Source organism: Salvelinus alpinus, chromosome 7 (genome assembly GCF_045679555.1).
Source record: "Salvelinus alpinus chromosome 7, SLU_Salpinus.1, whole genome shotgun sequence".
Taxonomy (NCBI): Eukaryota; Metazoa; Chordata; class Actinopteri; order Salmoniformes; family Salmonidae; genus Salvelinus; species Salvelinus alpinus.
The window spans coordinates 29,223,612-29,242,485 of NC_092092.1; the positions used below are offsets into that span (position 1 = coordinate 29,223,612).

The 18,874-nt window shown below is 42.3% G+C and overlaps 1 protein-coding gene across 1 annotated transcript in view; it reads right to left on the reverse strand.

The window, feature by feature from the left end:
- The window catches only part of LOC139580163 (protein shisa-9B-like), a 44,938-nt gene extending 32,512 nt beyond the window's left edge, over positions 1–12,426 (reverse strand). The window contains exons 1-2 of the mRNA XM_071408711.1: positions 11,706–12,426; positions 11,322–11,429 (exon numbers count right to left, since the gene is read on the reverse strand). Coding sequence (XP_071264812.1) covers positions 11,322–11,429; positions 11,706–12,334 — 737 coding nt within the window. The 5' untranslated portion in view covers positions 12,335–12,426. The remainder of the gene's footprint in view (positions 1–11,321; positions 11,430–11,705) is intronic.
- Positions 12,427–18,874: the final 6,448 nt, after the last annotated feature.

An 18,874-nucleotide genomic window follows, 5' to 3' on the forward strand; every position in this document is an offset into this window, starting at 1 on the left:
ACAGATTGACCTTCCCCTGGGCTGTGGTTATCTGTACAGTACATTATGTGCCAGGAATGTGTATAAATGTGGGAAGGGTACTACGGTGAATTTGCCCTCCCTAGCTGGACAGAGCAAAACTCCATAGGGGTGAGCTGAGGGAGAGGTGACAATGTGACATATATCAAATGGGAGAGATTAATAGAATGAACAACTCTCTTGCTCTACAAACTCTGTTTCTATACAAAACAGACTTTGCAGAAACCTGCACGCACACATGCGCACATACAAAAACTCCCAAACCCCTTTTTCTAATGACAAACAGAATAAACTAATCCACCTCCCCAGCAATCTCATTCATCACTTTAGACAAACATGTTTTCTCTCTTTGAGTTTACTGAATTTACAGAGTTGACATTGATCAATTATTCACACACTGGTGCCTCTGTTCTGCTCAGTGTATCGCTCCGCTGATGAATAGTGCTCCTCCACCCTGCACATCAGGGACTGCGACCACACGGTAAGAGAACCAGCCAGAGGGGAACTCCTGTGTTAGAGCTGCCAAAAAGTGAGCCCCGGCCCATTGGAACTGCTGAGTGGGACAGTGTGTAGGTGTGATATGTGTGTGGGACAGCCAAATTCTTAGGGAGTGCTGTGGTGGCATGCTGAGAGGGAAGCAATGTTGATGTCAGACATGATAGCTGGCTGTTTTCAGATGGAAAAAATGTCTCGTCTACTTCCCAGTGGTGGAAAAAGTACCCAATTGTCATACTTGAGTAAAAGTAAAGTCACCCAGTAAAAAACGACTTGAGTAAAAGTCTAAAAGTATTTGGTTTTAAATATACTTAAGTATCAAAAGTAAATATGATTGCTAAAATATACTTAAGTATTGAAAGTAAAAGTAAAAGTATAAATCATTTCAAATTCCCTATATTAAGCAAACCAGACAGCACCATTTTCTTTTTTAAATTTACGGATAGCCAGGGGCATGTTCCAACACTCAGACATCATTTACAAACAAAGCATTTGTGTTTAATTTTTCCTGTCCTACTATTCAAAATGTAACAAGTACTTTGGGTGTAAGAGAAAATGTATGGAGTAAAAAGTACATTATTTTATTTTGGAATATATTGAAGTAAAAGTAAAACTTGTCAAAAATATAAATAGTAAAGTAAAGTACAGATACCCCAAAAACTACTTAAGTAGTACCAATCGCTGATGACTTTGTTTTGTACAACACCACTCGTGCCCCTCGTCACGACAAATGACTTCAACGATGGCAGTCTCAGCCTAAAGTATGTAGTGAAAGACAGAGCAGCAGAAGAATTGAGTGTATTCTAGGCTAGTAAACTGGTGAATCGCCTGGGGGACTTTGCAGAGGTGTAGAGCTTCAAGAGGGTTCTGTGTACAGTGGATAAAAATAGGGGCTTGGTTGTAAGTTTTTGGTTTCGGTAAGATTGTGCTCAAATTATGTAACTACTGGGCTAATAAAGGTATTATTTTTAATTAAAACATTTCTCTCTTTCAAGCCACCTAAATCTCAAAATATTCCATTCTCTCTTTCTCTCTCACCCTCTCTAATGTCACTCTCTTTTACTTTATTTCTCTTTCTAAACCTACATTATTGTCGTTCCCTCGCTACCTCATGTTGTCTCTTACTCACTAGACTGAGACTGCCTAGGGCTTGGTTCTCTCTTCTTTAGGCTCGCTACTAAACAACTTGCTGATTAAGGCTTTTAATCTGCAAAAAAACTGCTTTTATCTCTGGGCATTTAGGGCATTTATAGAGGCTAAATTGAACTTCCATTTCAGGCTCTATCTATGTGGAAGTTTTATCCTAAATGTACACTAATCAAATCAAATTAAAGTTTATGTGTCACGTGCGCCGAATACAACAGGTGTAGGTAGACCTTACAGTGAAATGTTTACTTACAGGCTCTAACCAACAGTGCAAAAAAGGTATTAGGTATGTAAAGAAATAAAAACAACAGTAAAAAAGACAGTGAAAAATAACAGTAGTGAGGCTATATACAGTAGCGAGGCTATAACAGTAGCGAGGCTATATACAGTAGCGAGGCTATAACAGTAGCGAGGCTATATACAGGCACCGGTTAGTCGGGCTGATTGAGGTAGTATGTACATGTAGATATGGTTAAAGTGACTATGCATATATGATAAACAGAGAGTAGCAGTAGCGTAAAAGAGGGGTTGGCGGGTGGTGGGTGGCGGGACACAATGCAGATAGCCCGGTTAGCCAATGTGCGGGGGCACTGGTTGGCCGGGCCAATTGAGGTAGTACGTACATGAATGTAAAGTTAAAGTGACTATGCATATATGATAAACAGAGAGTAGCAGCAGCGTATAAGAGGGGTTGGGGGGGCACACAATGCAAATAGTCCGGGTAGCCATTTGATTATCTGTTCAGGAGTCTTATGGCTTGGGGGTAAAAACTGTTGAGAAGCATTTTTGTCCTATCCTTGGCACTCCGGCACCGCTTGCCATGCGGTAGTAGAGAGAACAGTCTATGACTGGGGTGACTCGGGTCTTTGACAATTTTTAGGGCTTTCCTCTGACACCGCCTGGTGTAGAGGTCCTGGATGGCAGGCAGCTTAGCACCAGTGATGTACGGGGCCGTACGCACTACCCTCTGTAGTGGCCGAGCAATTGCCGTACCAGGCAGTGATGCAACCAGTCAGGATGCTCTCGATGTTGCAGCTGTAGAACCTTTTGAGGACCTCAGTACCCATGTCAAATCTTTTTAGTTTATTGAGGGGGAATAGGCTTTGTCGTGCCCTCTTCACGACTGTCTTGGTGGGCTTGGACCATGTAAGTTTGTTGGTGATGTGGACACCAAGGAACTTGAAGCTCTCAACCTGCTCCACTACAGCCCCTTCGATGAGAATGGGGGCGTGCTCGGTCATCCTTTTCCTACTAGCCTAATGTCTGTTTGATGTAAATTAGGATGAAATTATAATTAAATGACTACGGTAAGGTAGATGCTGGCCATCAGTACGGGATAAAAAAAACAGTTAATAAATTGAAACAGGGGATGTGAATCATTACTGCCCACTCATTTGGGACTCAGCCTGCAATGCGTTTGTCTATTAACTCAAAACAATACAGTATCTTTAAGATCATGGAGGTGAGAAACAAAACATAGGGTATAATCCTCCATTCCACTTGAATCCCAGTAACTTCATGATAACATCACAAGAGTCATTCAGTTATTAAAGACATGGCCGTCTTGCTGTCAATGAGAAACAATAGGATTATGTCTTTCTCCTGGAGCGCAGGGAAGGTCACAGCATTGAGCATCCCCGAGGACACGTAGCCCAGCCTAAATACAGTACAGTCTCTGTATGCGTGCCAAATGGCACCCTATCCCCTATATAGTGCATTGCTTTTGATCATACCCCGTGGTCAAAAGTAGTGCTCTATATAGGGAATAGAGTGCCATTTGGGACGTAGCCTCTGTATCTATAGCCTCTTATATCTGACTTCCTGCGTCAGAGCTTTCGTGATATCATCGCTAATCCTTTGTAGTGAAAGCGCATCATATCGAATTACAAGGAGAGTCTCCTAATGTTGTGTAACAATCAATTATCCCTCCTCCCATATCAGGAAGGAAGATGGCTAATTAGCAACATTCAGTCCTACTCTTCGTCATTCACCACCACAGCTTCCAGCCCAGCACAGTCCCCACTCTAATGATAAGGGAATCTAGCCCTGTAAAGTAATGTACTAGCATATCATAAATAGGACTGGTGGAGTTATGTCACACATGCAGCTAACAAAAATATATGGAAATGTCTGCTCTATCCAAAATTACAACCAACTAACTGCAGCATTAAAGCAAAAATGGAAGAGGCAAGTAGAAGGGGGAGAAAGTAAAGAACTTGTCTGTCGGCCCTGCATTAAAGACCAAAATTGGTAACATTTTTTTTTTTTTATTCAATGATTATAAAAAATTATTGCAACTAATAGAATGTTATATATACAGTGGGGAGAACGAGTATTTGATACACTGCCGATTTTGCAGGTTTTCCTACTTACAAAGCATGTAGAGGTCTGTAATTTTTATCATAGGTACACTTCAACTGTGAGAGACGGAATCTAAAACAAAAATCCAGAAAATCACATTGTATGATTTTTAAGTAATTCATTTGCATTTTATTGCATGACATAAGTATTTGATACATCAGAAAAGCAGAACTTAATATTTGGTACAGAAACCTTTGTTTGCAATTACAGAGATCATACGTTTCCTGTAGTTCTTGACCAGGTTTGCACACACTGCAGCAGGGATTTTGGCCCACTCCTCCATACAGACCTTCTCCAGATCCTTCAGGTTTCGGGGCTGTCGCTGGGCAATACGGACTTTCAGCTCCCTCCAAAGATATTCTATTGGGTTCAGGTCTGGAGACTGGCTAGGCCACTCCAAGACCTTGAGATGCTTCTTACAGAGCCACTCCTTAGTTGCCCTGGCTGTGTGTTTCGGGTCGTTGTCTTGCTGGAAGACCCAGCCACGACCCATCTTCAATGCTCTTACTGAGGGAAGGAGGTTGTTGGCCAAGATCTCGCGATACATGGCCCCATCCATCCTCCCCTCAATACGGTGCAGTCGTCCTGTCCCCTTTGCAGAAAAGCATCCCCAAAGAATGATGTTTCCACCTCCATGCTTCACGGTTGGGATGGTGTTCTTAGAGTTGTACTCATCCTTCTTCTTCCTCCAAACACGGCGAGTGGAGTTTAGACCAAAAAGCTCTATTTTTGTCTCATCAGACCACATGACCTTCTCCCATTCCTCCTCTGGATCATCCAGATGGTCATTGGCAAACTTCAGACGGGCCTGGACATGCGCTGGCTTGAGCAGGGGGACCTTGCGTGCGCTGCAGGATTTTAATCCATGACGGCATAGTGTGTTACTAATGGTTTTCTTTGAGACTGTGGTCCCAGCTCTCTTCAGGTCATTGACCATGTCCTGCCGTGTAGTTCTGGGCTGATCCCTCACCTTCCTCATGATCATTGATGCCCCACGAGGTGAGATCTTGCATGGAGCCCCAGACCGAGGGTGATTGACCGTCAACTTCAACTTCTTCCATTTTCTAATAATTGCGCCAACAGTTGTTGCCTTCTCACCAAGCTGCTTGCCTATTGTCCTGTAGCCCATCCCAGCCTTGTGCAGGTCTACAATTTTATCCCTGATGTCCTTACACAGCTCTCTGGTCTTGGCCATTGTGGAGAGGTTGGAGTCTGTTTGATTGAGTGTGTGGACAGGTGTCTTTTATACAGGTAACGAGTTCAAACAGGTGCAGTTAATACAGGTAATGAGTGGAGAACAGGAGGGCTTCTTAAAGAAAAACTAACAGGTCTGTGAGAGCCGGAATTCTTACTGGTTGGTAGGTGATCAAATACTTATGTCATGCAATAAAATGCAAATAATTTCCTTAAAAATCATACAATGTGATTTCCTGGATTTTTGTTTTAGATTCCGTCTCTCACAGTTGAAGTGTACCTATGATAAAAATTACAGACCTCTACATGCTTTGTAAGTAGGAAAACCTGCAAAATCGGCAGTGTATCAAATACTTGTTCTCCCCACTGTATATGGGAGACACCACCATTTCGCTGTGAAGAGCCAGAATCATTAGATCATTTGTTTTGGTACTGTCCATATGGGTTGTTTCTTGTTTTTAGTCACAGGTTCAGGAATGGCTGAAGAATTGAAACATTTACCTGGAGCTACCTCTGCAAATAGCACTACTGGGTGATTTGAAAAGCAATAATATTGATCAATAATATAATAATATTCTTAGCAAAAATGTTTATCTTTAATTTACAATCTGTAGAAAATATGAGAATAGAAAGGTTAACATCTTTTGTGAAACATCACAGCACAGTTGAAAAATATATGGCAAATAGAAATCAAAACTGGATGGTGTTCAGAGATAGATGGAAGGGGTTGAGTGGAGCTGAAGGGTGGGACTAAAAACAAGATAACTAATTAACTAAATATACTGTGTGTCACGTTCTGACCTTAGTTCCTTTGTTTTGTCTTTTGTTTTAGTATGGTCAGGGCGTGAGTTGGGTGGGTTGTCTATGTTAGTTTTTCTATGATTTTCTATTTCTGTGTTTGGCCTGATATGGTTCTCAATCAGAGGCAGCTGTCAATCGTTGTCCCTGATTGGGAACCATATTTAGGTAGCCTGTTTTCTGTTGGGTTTTGTGAGTGGTTATTTTCAGTCTTTGTGTGTCTGCACCAGACAGAACTGTTTCGGTTTTCACTTTGTTGTTTTGTATTTGAAGTGTTCAGTTTTGGATTATTATTAAATAAGATGAACACTAACCACGCTGCGCTTTGGTCCTCTCCTTCCACCGACGACAACCGTTACACTGTGTCCGTAAAATGTACATAGGTTCAGAATTTTTGTGAAACTGCACAGTTGGATAGTCTTCAGAGATAAAAAATACAATAATAAACAAAGTATAGCCACGGGAAGTAGGGGTGCTGAGGGTGCTGCAGTACCTCTGATAAATCACAATAATGTTTTTTTTTTAAATAATTACCCCCCCAAAAAGTACTAATGTAATTTCTCATTTTATTAACTCTGTGTGCAGTTTCAAAAGCATAGATGTCCTTTCTCCTTGACTTCATGAACCATATTCTCAATGAAAATATCTGGAAACTCTAAGTTTCAGCACTATTTTCATAGACTTCAATGGAGCACTTTGGGCTCATACCCTGGCCTTGATTTGGAATCGGTGTGAATAATGTCATGTGAATTGTTGAAATTGGCGTGCTTGTGATGGTGATGAGCACAGAGTAACGAGAGAACAATGGACAGGAAGGAGACTACAGCAAACAAATTAGGCCTTGATGAGTTGTGATGGGGTGTGTATGTGTTTTCGCGTTTGTATGTTTATGAATGTGTGTCACCTCAGCTGACCTTTTCCCAAAACAATGCTTAACCTCTCTTTCTGCGTCAGCCCCAATGCTTTGTGATGTCACTCTCACTCTGCCTCTCTCTCCCTTTCGCTCTGTACATCGCAGCCTTTCTCCCTTTCTCTTTCCCTCTCCATATTTCTCCCTCTCTCCCTTTCCCCATCTTTCTCTCTTACCCTCCCTTCATCTCTTTCTCCCTTTATCTCCCTTTTCCTTTTTCTTTCCCACTAGTGCGCTCTTAATTTCCCCCTCTCCATCCCTCTATCAACAATGCAGTTAAATCTCACTCAGAATGCCCTGTCAGTTTGGATTATCGTTACAGTGCTCACATACACCTAGTGGCACTCTACGGCCATATGGGAACATGTACACCCATTCAGAGAAACCTTGGGAACACCAATAACCAATTACAAATCGACCCCTATCCATCATTTCTATAGTCTTCATTTAAAAATAATAGATTGGTTTTAGCATTTGTAATATCATATTGGGCACGCTGCCCAATGCTACTGCCTAATGGTACGCAGATCTAAACAAGTGCTCAGAAGGTAGAAGCTAGGGTTCCATATGGAATTGATAATTAAAAACATTCAGTGGCATTCAGAAACACACAGGATTCCAGGAAATACTGTTTAAACCTGTATATTATCTATCCAATCTTTTCAGATCCAAACAAGTGCTGAGGTGTTAGAGGTTAAAAATCGATTTGGAATTGGGCATAAAACATGCAGTGGCATCCAGGCAGAACCACACGGGAAACGGCTTTAAAACTCACAAGCACACTAACCTGTCTTCTATGGACAGCCAAACACAGGATACATGGTCACTATATGCTATAACTAGCGGCAGGTCTGGGCACAGATGATTCATTAATACTACCTCAACACTTTCTCTCTTTCTTGCCTCACAACAGAGTCCCCTGATGTTGGCTTCCCTGACAGCGTGGTATCTAGCTTGCCTTACATCCAATTCTGCTCCATGTTGTGATATTCAGAAAAAAATGGTAACATGAGAATTCAACCCCTTGGAGCTGAGTCAATGAGCAGTGACCCTCATGTGTGTCTGTCCAGGGGTGAGAGGGAGAGCCCGAGGAGGAGGTCAGGGGAAGGTAAATGTCACTAAGTATCCATCACAGCTGGACTAGGATGAATGGATGGAGAGGGGTGTATAAAATCAGAGAGCACTCATAGCAAACCTAAACCAACTCTGAAGGAAAGCTGAATGATAGAGGGATAGGATAGAGGAAGAAGGAGGCCTGTCTGTCTGTCTGCATCTTCCTTTGGGTTGTGTCGTGGAAATTCATACCGAGAGAGGCTTTATCATTTCTTCAAACAATCGTCTTTATTTAATATTGATTAATTATTGCAATATTGAGACTAGTCAACACAACACTCTTGACTGTTGGGCCGAGCAGCCTAACTGATAATGAAAAAACAGGTAGCCTAGTGGTTAGAGTGTTGGGCCAGTAACCGAAAGGTAAACATCTGTCGTTCTGCCCCTGAACAAGGCAGTTACCCCACTGTTCCTAGGCCGTCATTGTAAATAAGAATGTGTTCTTAACTGACTTGCCTAGTTAAATAAAGGATAAATATATGTTTTTTTAAATATAGGAGACCTAAAAATGCTTAGTCAGGGCTAGTTCCACCCCTCCCATGCGGATCGGGGGGCATCATAAACCACCTTGGTTCATCTCCTGGTTATCCGTACGGATGTTGTTTTACCCCCAATCCGGCTTAGTTTCCCAGATGACAGGAAGATGAGACAATGAGGGATTGTTCAAAACTCTTCCAGGGTCACACACCACATCTTGTCTATGGAATGCCAGCTTTAGGTTTTTATAACCAAGTCATTGTCAGCTTAAGGTATCTCAAGGAAAACCCATTTACTTGACCATACGCCCAGACTAACTGCAGGAAGCTAGAGTGGAAACCATCCCTTTACAGAAACACAGCATTAATAGAACAGAAATGTCAAGTATATAATCGTTAACTATTAATATCAAACAAATCAGGTAAATATATGGTTCTAGGCTTAAAACAAAGAAGACACCTGTACTATGTCAGATATTACACTGTATATACTGTACATCACGGAAGACTGGAATATTACAAAGACGTTTGACATAGAAACACTGGAGTTTCGACAGGTTTTTTGAAACAATGCTTATTAATTATAAAATTATGAAAAAGATTTGTAACATTCCACCCATGAGGCCACTAGATGGCAATTTGGTCATTTGACTGCAGGAAAGGGGTGTTTTACGATTTCATCTTTTTTTTGTCTTTTTTTTTTACAACAAAATACTGAAAGTCACATTGAAACTCAGCAGCAAAGGAAAGGCGACATAAAAGGTGTAGCTCATCAAAGAAGAATGTAGAGTGGGAATTGGGAAAGCAATTACATTTGTTGAGGTTTATTTTCGGACATTTCTATTGTTTATTTGCCTTATTGAAGGACATAGCAGTATAACAAGGGTCAAGCCCTTTTAGAAGCCATCTTAGTCCCAGGTTATATAACATGATATCTAAAGGGCCAATGGCTTGCTGTGTGTCCCTCTCACACCAACATGCGCGGGCGCGCGCACAGGCACATGCATGCACACACACACTTAGATCAGATCAATGGACCACCACACCAGGCCTCTCTCTTCCCCATGTTAATTCTCACCCATGGTGGTGTAAAGTGGATACTGTTAGCCATGCTATCATGCCTGGGGCCCGTGTCCTCTGAATGTTGTGATCTGAACCATGCACTACCACAACCTAAACGTCAGTATCATCATTCTTGTTGTTAATTGAACTATAAATCACTATACAGTATGTCAGGCATGATGCCTTTTAGGATGAATGTCATTGTTGTTTGTTTTAAGTCCCTTCCAGTTGATATCTTCCATTAGATTCGGCATGCATCACCTGGGGGCGGGTAGAGTGGCACATTCTGTCCTTTGGGAATCAAGAATTGGAGCAGTGTGTGATGGACCGTACACTGCTAACTGCTGTGAGGTTTTAGAGGGGGATTGAGAGGAGTAATGAACTAACACCTGCCCTGGTAGAAGCTGACTACCAGATGTGAGAGACAGACACCCCATGCTGGTCTAATAAGGGCCCTATAGAGCAGCACTGCAGTGTGCCTGTTGCCGAAAGAGGGAGACAGAAAGGAAGAGAGAGAGAGCGAGAGAGAGAGATGGACAAAATGGTCTGTGTAGAAATGAGTTGGCCTCTAAAGCTAAACAGCTAGACCAGCCAGGAGGAATAACGACGAGTAGCGACAGTATTCCAGTAATCTGAGAGAAGTTTATTTAATCTGTGCGAGTCTAATCTGGCCAGGGCAGTTAATCTGTTAAGAAGTGTTAATCAGCCGAGGAGTGTATATAGTCGGGGAGCGTTCTATTTTTGAGAGGTGTTAACCTCTGAAAAACATTAAATCCTGGGAATATTTATCCAAACTGAAGATGTAGACGGCCTCGTACGAGAGCAACTGTTCACTCCCTGCGGGATAACTACTGCATATACGTGGATTTCAGAGAGAAATAAAAACATTACTTTGGGCTTTTTATTTATTTATTAAATGTATTTTAAAAACTTTTTTATGACAGGGGGATCATTGAGGTCATTAGAAGATTTCCATATCTCAATATTGGCTAGGTGGAGTTATATGAAACCATGGCGGAGTTATTAACTATTGGCTAATATAGACATTACTGTAAAAGAGGCAACATAAGTCAGCAGTCGAAGGGAGCGATAGAGGGGAAGTGGAGGAGAGAGGGAAAAGGACAAAGGGAGAGAAAGTGTGAAAGGGAGAGAAAGCGTGAAAGGGAGAGAAATGGGGGGGGAAACAACACAAAGAAAGGGAGTTTGAAAGAGAGAGAGAGAGAGGGAGAGGGAGAGGGAGAGGGAGAGGGAGAGAGAGAGAGAAAGAGGGAGAGGGAGAGGGAGAGAGAGAGAGAAAGATTCTGATGGGGCGAAATCTCTTCTCCCCTGCAGCCCTGCCTCCGTTGATTACCTCAAAAACCCAAGGGCTGCCGGAAGAGAGGAGAGAAAGGTGTAATACAAAAGAAAGAGAGATAAGGAGGAGGAAAGACAACAGGAAAACTGATTAAAGGAGGGAGAGTTGACACCATGTAGCACAGCAGTGTTTCAGTAATGATGTCCATGGGGTTCTGCTCCAACACTGAACCAGATATTTAACCTGACTGACGCTGGCTAAAACGCTGTACAGTGAGATGAAGCCTGAATGAGAAGTCATGTGATGTACATACTGTAGCTATTGGGGAATATGATACATTATTTGGAATACTTGAAACTTCCCCTCAATGTTTTGTTTTGATAAGTATATGCAGAATTTTTGGCTTGTACTGTAAACAGATTTTGCTTGATATCTATAGATTACTATACTGTACCTCTGGCCATATTGTGATCTCCTTCCTCTCTTTGTCTCTTTTCCTTTGTGCCTTTCTTCTCCTCGCTCTCTCTCTCTCCCTCTCACTTTCTGGAGCAGGTCATATTCCCTAAAGATTGTTGGTAAACACAACATCACCCTGCAGTTACCTTCAATATTCAACATGAATGTAATTACAATACTGGCTAAAGTGATCAGGTAGCTTCCTGAACAAGTTTGTGAAATTTTGACGCACACACACACACACACACACACACACACACACACACACACACACACACACACACACACACACACACACACACACACACACACACACACACACACACACACACACACACACACACACACACACACACACACACACACACACACACTCCCTCACCTGGAGTTGCTGAGGTCGTTCTGCGCCCCTGCCGATCCCCTGCTCTTCTCCAGACCCAGCTTGGTGAAGATGCCCACCAGCACCATGATGGCCACCACTCCACAGATGATGTAGACAATCATATGGGTGCGGTCTCTCTCCTGGTTGCCATGGCCCTCGGTCACCGTGGTGATGGGCTTGCCCGTGTTGGCCCAGATGGGTGTGTCATAGTTTGAGCAGATGCTCTGGTCGAGCCGCTGCCCTCTGAACTGGCAGCAGAAGCGGTAGAAGCAGGTGCCACAGCAGTACAGGAAAACACCCATATTGCAGTTGAAAGGTGGGTCCCACTGGCCCATCACATCGTAGTAACCTTGGCAACGGGTGCCTTTGGTAGGGATGGCATCCTCATCATCCGCGATGTCGCCGCTGGGCGTCGACACGCCACTGAACTCTGTGGTTACTAGCGTGGTGACGGGCTCCGTCATGGTGGGGATCATCGGAGCTGTCTGATTGGCTGTCTGGGTTTGGACAGTGTCCGGGTCAGTGGTGGTGGAGCTGGTGAGGTCCTGGGCCAGGCTGGGCCCCGTCAGGATGAAGGATAGGATGAGGAGGAGGCAGGACAGGGGGCAAGCTGCCATGGTACACCCCATCCTCAGTGCCAAGCTGAGGCTTTAGAACAGTCCTCTATGGTGGGTCAGACCAGAGGTCAAAGTCTCAGAGCAGGGCTTGTAGTCAGAGACAGAACAACAAGTTTGGGGAGAAACAACAAAGAAAAATCTAATAGTCCAAAAATCTAAAGTATGTGGTTCCTGTCTCTCAAACAAACGAATACTAACTGACGTTCCATAGTTTTTCAACATAATTGAAAGGTTCACCCACAGTTCAATCACTCACATATGCGATTTATGAATAATGGGAACAGACAGAGAGTGTTTGTAGATTTTACATTTTTGTTTTGGTACAAACATGCCGGTTACTCAGAACAGTGCAAAATAGCTAAAATATCTGATGCTCTGGACTAAAATCCTCTGAACCATCGTAGTAGGTTTGTCTTACCTTTGTCTTTTGAAATTGCCTTTAGAGAAAGCAGCAGTTTCAATATACCAGGGTATATTCCATGAACAATTAACCACAAACTTTACTCATCATTTTTCTCTATAGGGTAAAGGAGTTTGTATTTTTCCTTATGTTTTTTCCATTCCCCAAGTAGTTTTGTAGCAGCTTTGTCCACCACAGGCGACCTCTCCTCTCGTTAAAGCAGTGTTTCCCTGTTCCTCCTCCTAGCTCAGTGTTTGAGGGTGGCTTGGAGGTCCAGACCAGACCAGTCCACTTGTGGTTGCAATCCCACAGAGCACCGCGCTGCGCTTGCTGACAATCCTCCCTGTGTGCGCGCGCGCGCGTGTGTGTGTGTGCGCGAGTGGGTGTGTGTGAGAGTGTGTGTGTGTGTGTGAGAGTGTGTGTGTGCTGTTGAATGCGACTCGCTCTGAGCTCTGTGAAAACGTAACAGTTCAGGAGCCAAATTCAATCCCCTCTGCTCAACACAATGAACGAGAGAGCGAGAGGAAGAGAGAGAGAGGAAGAGCAAGACAGTGTGAGAGTAGAGAGAGAGAGAGAGAGAGAGAGAGAGAGAGAGAGAGAGAGAGAGAGAGAGAGAGAGAGAGAGAGAGAGAGAGAGAGGGGAGGCAATCCTATACAGCTGCTGCTCACATCATCCCCTGAGAAGGAAGGAGGGTAGTGGAAGATATAAAAAAAGAGCACAACTGAGATGTTCTTTACTTTCTGTCACAAATTACCCTGTTTTTAAGTAAGTACTGTATGTAAGTGTGTGTGTGTTTGTTCTGCTCTGTCTAAAGGTATGTAGCTAAAAGTCAGGCATTGAACAGCTAACACCTGTTTTTATCCCTCCTGTTGTTTAGTTGCGGGTGCTCTTGTTATCTCTCAGTCTGCTTCTCATTTGTCCTACACTCATTCGATTTCTTTCCACCCTCTCACACAAATGAGTGTGTGCATGTGAGGGTGAGTGTGTTCGTATGTGTGTCTCTGTGTGTGTGTGTGTGTGTGTGTGTGTGTGTGTGTGTGTGTGTGTGTGTGTGTGTGTGTGTGTGTGTGTGTGTGTGTGTGTGTGTGTGTGTGTGTGTGTGTGTGTGTGTGTGTGTGTGTGTGTGTGTGTGTGTGTGTGTGTGTGTGTGCGTGCGCGTGTGCGCGCGTGTGTGTGTGTGTCTGCCAGCTTAAGTCCAGAGTTCCAACTCTGGAATCCTCCATGTGTTTGGTTTGTTTCCAATTCCATCCTGGAGCGAGACCACAGCGATACCCTCCGCCTGTCAGCCAAAACCACAGCAGCTGGAATCCAACGACAAGAGCCTGGTGTTCCTCTCCGCATATCTGCACACACACTGACGCCAGCTCAGTGGATTATAGAAAACCTAAATTGTTTGAAATTATAAACAGGTACAGATTGACAAGGGTTTTTGCTCTCCCTCAACCGTTGCTCTACTCTCAACACTTTCACTTCCGCCAAAGCAGTTCAGTGACTGTGTGTGTCTGTTCACCTCTTCCTTTGTATGGTCTTTCTTGGTCAGAGAGAGAGATAAATAGAAAGAGAGAGAGAGAAGAGGGAATAGGGGACAACAGGGTGTGTATAGTAAGTACAACGTGAGAGTGGGGGAGGAAAAGCAGGAGAAAATACGGCTGGAGACCTGAAAGTGAAAAAGAGAGAGAGCTACTGGGCCAATGGGGAAAGCGAGAGAGAGAGAGAGGCAGCGGAACGACAGGGCTACGGAAGCAAGGGATTATGAGCAAAGAAGAACAGAGGAATGAAGCTGTAGGAAAGACAGATACAGAGCCTTCAGAAAGTATTCATTTCCCTTGACTTACTCCACATTTTGTTGTGTTACAGCCTAAATTCTAAATTGATTTAATATATTTTTCTCTCTCACCCATCTACACACAATACCCCATAACAACAAAGTGAAAACATATTTTTTTAAATTGTAGCAAATTTATTGAAAATTAAATACAGAAACATCTAATTTACATAAGTATTCACGCGCTTAAGTCAATACATGTTAGAATCCCCTTTGACAGCGATTACATCTGTGAGTCTTTTTGGGTAAGTCTCTAAGAGCTTTCTTTGCACGTTGTTCTTTTTTAAATTCTTCAAGCTTTGTCAAGTTGGTTGTTGTCACGACTTCAACCGAGGCAGGCTCTCCTTCCCGTTCGGGTGGCGCTCGGCGGTCGTCGTCACCGGCCTACTAGCTGCCACTGACTCTTTTTCCTCCCCCTCCTTATGTGTTTATTTGTTACACCTGTGTTTAGGTGATTGCTAATTAGTGTGGCTTTATTAGTCAGCCAGCCCGTACGCTTCTTTGTGCGGGATTGTTCATTTGTAGTTTTGGATTCGGGAGTGGATGAACGTATTTGTTTTTCCCGTTTAACAAATGTATTTTGGACTGGGTTTTGTCTTCCGTAGTTGGGACATTTGTTTGTGACACCCAGTAAGTCCGTATGGACATTTGTTTGCCGGTTGTGCATTAAAAGCACCGTATTGAACTCTCTGTTGTTCCTGCGTCTGACTTCACACCCCCCGACACCCAGAGCGTTACAGTTGTTGATCATTGCTAAACAGGCATTTTCAAGTCCTGCCATAGATTTTCAAGATGATTTAAGTCTGTAACTAGGCCACCGAGGAATATTCAACGTCATCTTGGTAAGCAACTCCAGTGTATATTTGGCCTTGTGTTTTAGGTTTTTGTCCTGCTGAAAGGTGAATTTGTCTCCCAGTGTCTGTTGGAAAGCAGACTGAACCAGGTTTTCCTCTAGGATTTTGACTGTGGTTAGCTGTATTTCATTTCTTTTTATCAAAAAAAACTCCCTAGTCCTTGCCGATGGCAAAAATACCCATAACAAGATGCAGCCACCACCATGCTTGAAAATATAAATAGTGGTACTCATTTATATTTTGTGTTGGATTTGCCCCAAATATAATACTTTGTATTCAGGACATGAAGTTAATTTCTTTGCCACATTATTTTGGTGTTTTGGATGCATGTTTTGGAATATTTTTATTTTATACAGACTTCTGTCTTTTCACTCTGTCAATTGGGTTAGTATTGTGGAGTAACTACAATGTTGTTGATCCATCCTCAGCTTTCTCCTATCAAAGCCATTAAACTCTGGAACTAAATCCCTGGGCGTTTTCTTTCCTCTTCGGAAACTGAGTTAGGAAGGATGCCTGTATCTTTGTAGTGACTGGGTGTATTGATACAGTGTCCAAAGTGTAATTAATAACTTCATCATGCTCAAAGGGATATTAACTGTCTGCTTTTTATTTGTTTTACCCATCAACCAATAAGTGCCCTTCTTTGCTAGGCATTGGAAAACCTCCCTGGTCTTTGTGGTTGAATCTGTATTTGAAATGCATTGCTAAACTGAGGGACATTACAGATAATTTTATGTGGGGTGCGCAGAGATGAGAAAGTCATAAAATAAAATAATGTTAAACACTATTATAACACAGAGTGAGTCCATGCCGTGTATTATGTGACTTGTTAAGCACATTTTTACTCCTGAACTTATTTAGGCTTGCCAATACAAAGGGGTGGAATACTTATTGACTCAAGACATTTCAGCTTTTCATTTTTAATTAATTTGTAAAAATTTAGAAAAACATAATTCCACTTTGACATTATGGGGTATTGTGTGTAAGCCAGTGAAACAAAATCTCAATTTAATCAATTTGAAATTATGGCTGCAACACAACAAAATGTGTAAAAAGTCAAGGAGTGGGAATACTTTCTGAAGGCATTGTAGGCGACAAATATGCATAGCCGCGTGAAGTAGGGATCCTGAGGGTGCTGCAGCACCCCCTGATAAATCACAACAAATAAATAAATATATACAGTATAAAAAATTAAAAATAAATATTATATATATATAGAGTTGAAGTCGGAAGTTTACATACACTTAGGTTGGAGTCATTAAAACTCGTTCTGCTCTTTTGCACACCAGTATCTCTACTTGCACATCATCATCTGCTCATTTATCACTCTAGTGTTAATCTGCTAAATTGTAATTATTCGCTCCTATGGCCTATTTATTGCCTACCTCCTCATGCATTTTGCACACACTGTATATAGACTTTCTTTTTTCTACTGTGTCATTGAATTGTTTATTGTGTTATTGGCTTGTTTATTGTTGACTCTATGTGTAACTCTGTGTTGTTGTCTGTGTCACACTGCTTTGCTTTATCTTGGCCAGGTCGCAGTTGCAAATGAGAACTTGTTCTCAACTAGCCTACCTGCTTAAATAAAGGTGAAATAAAATAAATAAAAAATATATTTTTTTAATGAGTGAGTGGGGGAGAGGGGGGGTGGAGGGGTGTGTGTGCGTTGAGCGCACTGGTTGATAGAGTGCTGCACCAAGGGCAGTTGAGTCACGGTGACAGAGCAGCACATTCGCACATCGTGACAACTTTTTACCAGTTGTAGGTAGGCTGTTTAGATTGTTCATTATGGAGACACCCTTTTCCCATCAAACATATTAACGCGCTAGAACTGGAATAAGGCAACAAAGCATTGGAAAACGACTTTAGGCGCACTAGAGCTCTTTAGTCAAATTCGCGCAGAGGTGATTTAAAGTAAACTGCATTCTAATGTCGACTTTTCTTATGGATAACAGCATCAAGGTAAGGGGTTGTACTCATGCTCAGTTCTAGGGTCTGGAGCACTGCGCGAGTGGAAATTTGAAATTGAAGTTATGGAACTCCTTCAAGTGCTTGTGTCACGGGGAAAAGTCCACAATGAAAATTACTTTAAATGTGGAGAATAATAGGCTACATTGGCATCTGTTGGCCATTAAGGCCATTAAGTGTAGTGTACCATTTGATACAATACATATATTGAAATTATAATACCACTGGAGACATTGCAAATCAATTTGTGCCACTGGAGCTGGCAAACGGATTTAACAAAAAGCCTGTAACTGTTGTTGTAGCCTTGTGTTATTATTAAAGTATTAAAGGCCATGTTTAGCTCATTAAATTGGAAGTTATCAATAGTGAACATGGTCATCTCTCCTATCGCAAATGAATCATTCTCCACATTTAATGTCAGTTTCATTGTGGACTTTTCCCTGAAATTAGATGTTGACATGTTGGCCAATCAGGGCCTATAGGCTACCTGCATCTACCTCAGCAAACCATGGCAAAGTTGAATTGCAATTATAAACCCAGATTTTAGTCAGTATCCTATGCCTATTAAAATAACAAGTACATCTCGCAAATAGGCCATTTATAACGGTTTGTAGCCTTAACATCTGGCACATAATAACAGCACATTCGTTTTTGGAAGTTCTTGCACAGAGATTTCAGGATCCTCTGTACAACTTTCATCACTCAAACTCTCCTGTTGGATTTATCTATAGTTATGCACTTGCGCAAACACAACTTATTTACAATTATAAACTGGGTGGTTCAAGCCCATAATGCTGATTGGCTGAAAGTATACACTCTGCATTGTTGTGCCTAAGAACAGCCCTTAGCCGTGGTATATTGGCCATATACCCCACCCTTTGGGCCTTAATTCTTAAATACAAACGGGGTGGTTTGAGCCCTGAATGCTGATTGGTTGAAAGCCATGGTATATCAGACATGTACCACGGGAATGAAAAAAAAAAAGTTTTTACTGTTCTAATTATGTTAGTAACCAGTTTATAATAGCAATAAGGCACCTCAGGGGTGTGTGGTATATGGACAATTTCCCACGGCTAAGGGCTGTTATTTGTGGTATATCAAATCAAATCAAATTTTATTGGTCACATACACGTGTTTAGCAGATGTTATTGCGGGTGTAGTGAAATGCTTGTGTTTCTAGCTCTGACAGTGCAGTAATATCTAACACAGGCCTGGGCAACTCCAGTCCTCGGGGGCCTGATTGGTGTCAGACTTTTGCCCCAGACCCAGCTAACACACCTGACTCCAATAATCAACTAATCATGATCTTCAGTCAAAACTGCAATTAGTTTAATTCAGCTGTTTTTGCTAGGGATGGGGGAAAAGTGTGACACCAATCAGGCCCCCGAGGACTGGAGTTGCCCAGACCTGATCTAACAAGTAATATCTAACAATTCCACAACATATACCCAATACACACAAATCTAAGTAAAGGAATGGAATTAAGAATATATAAATGTAT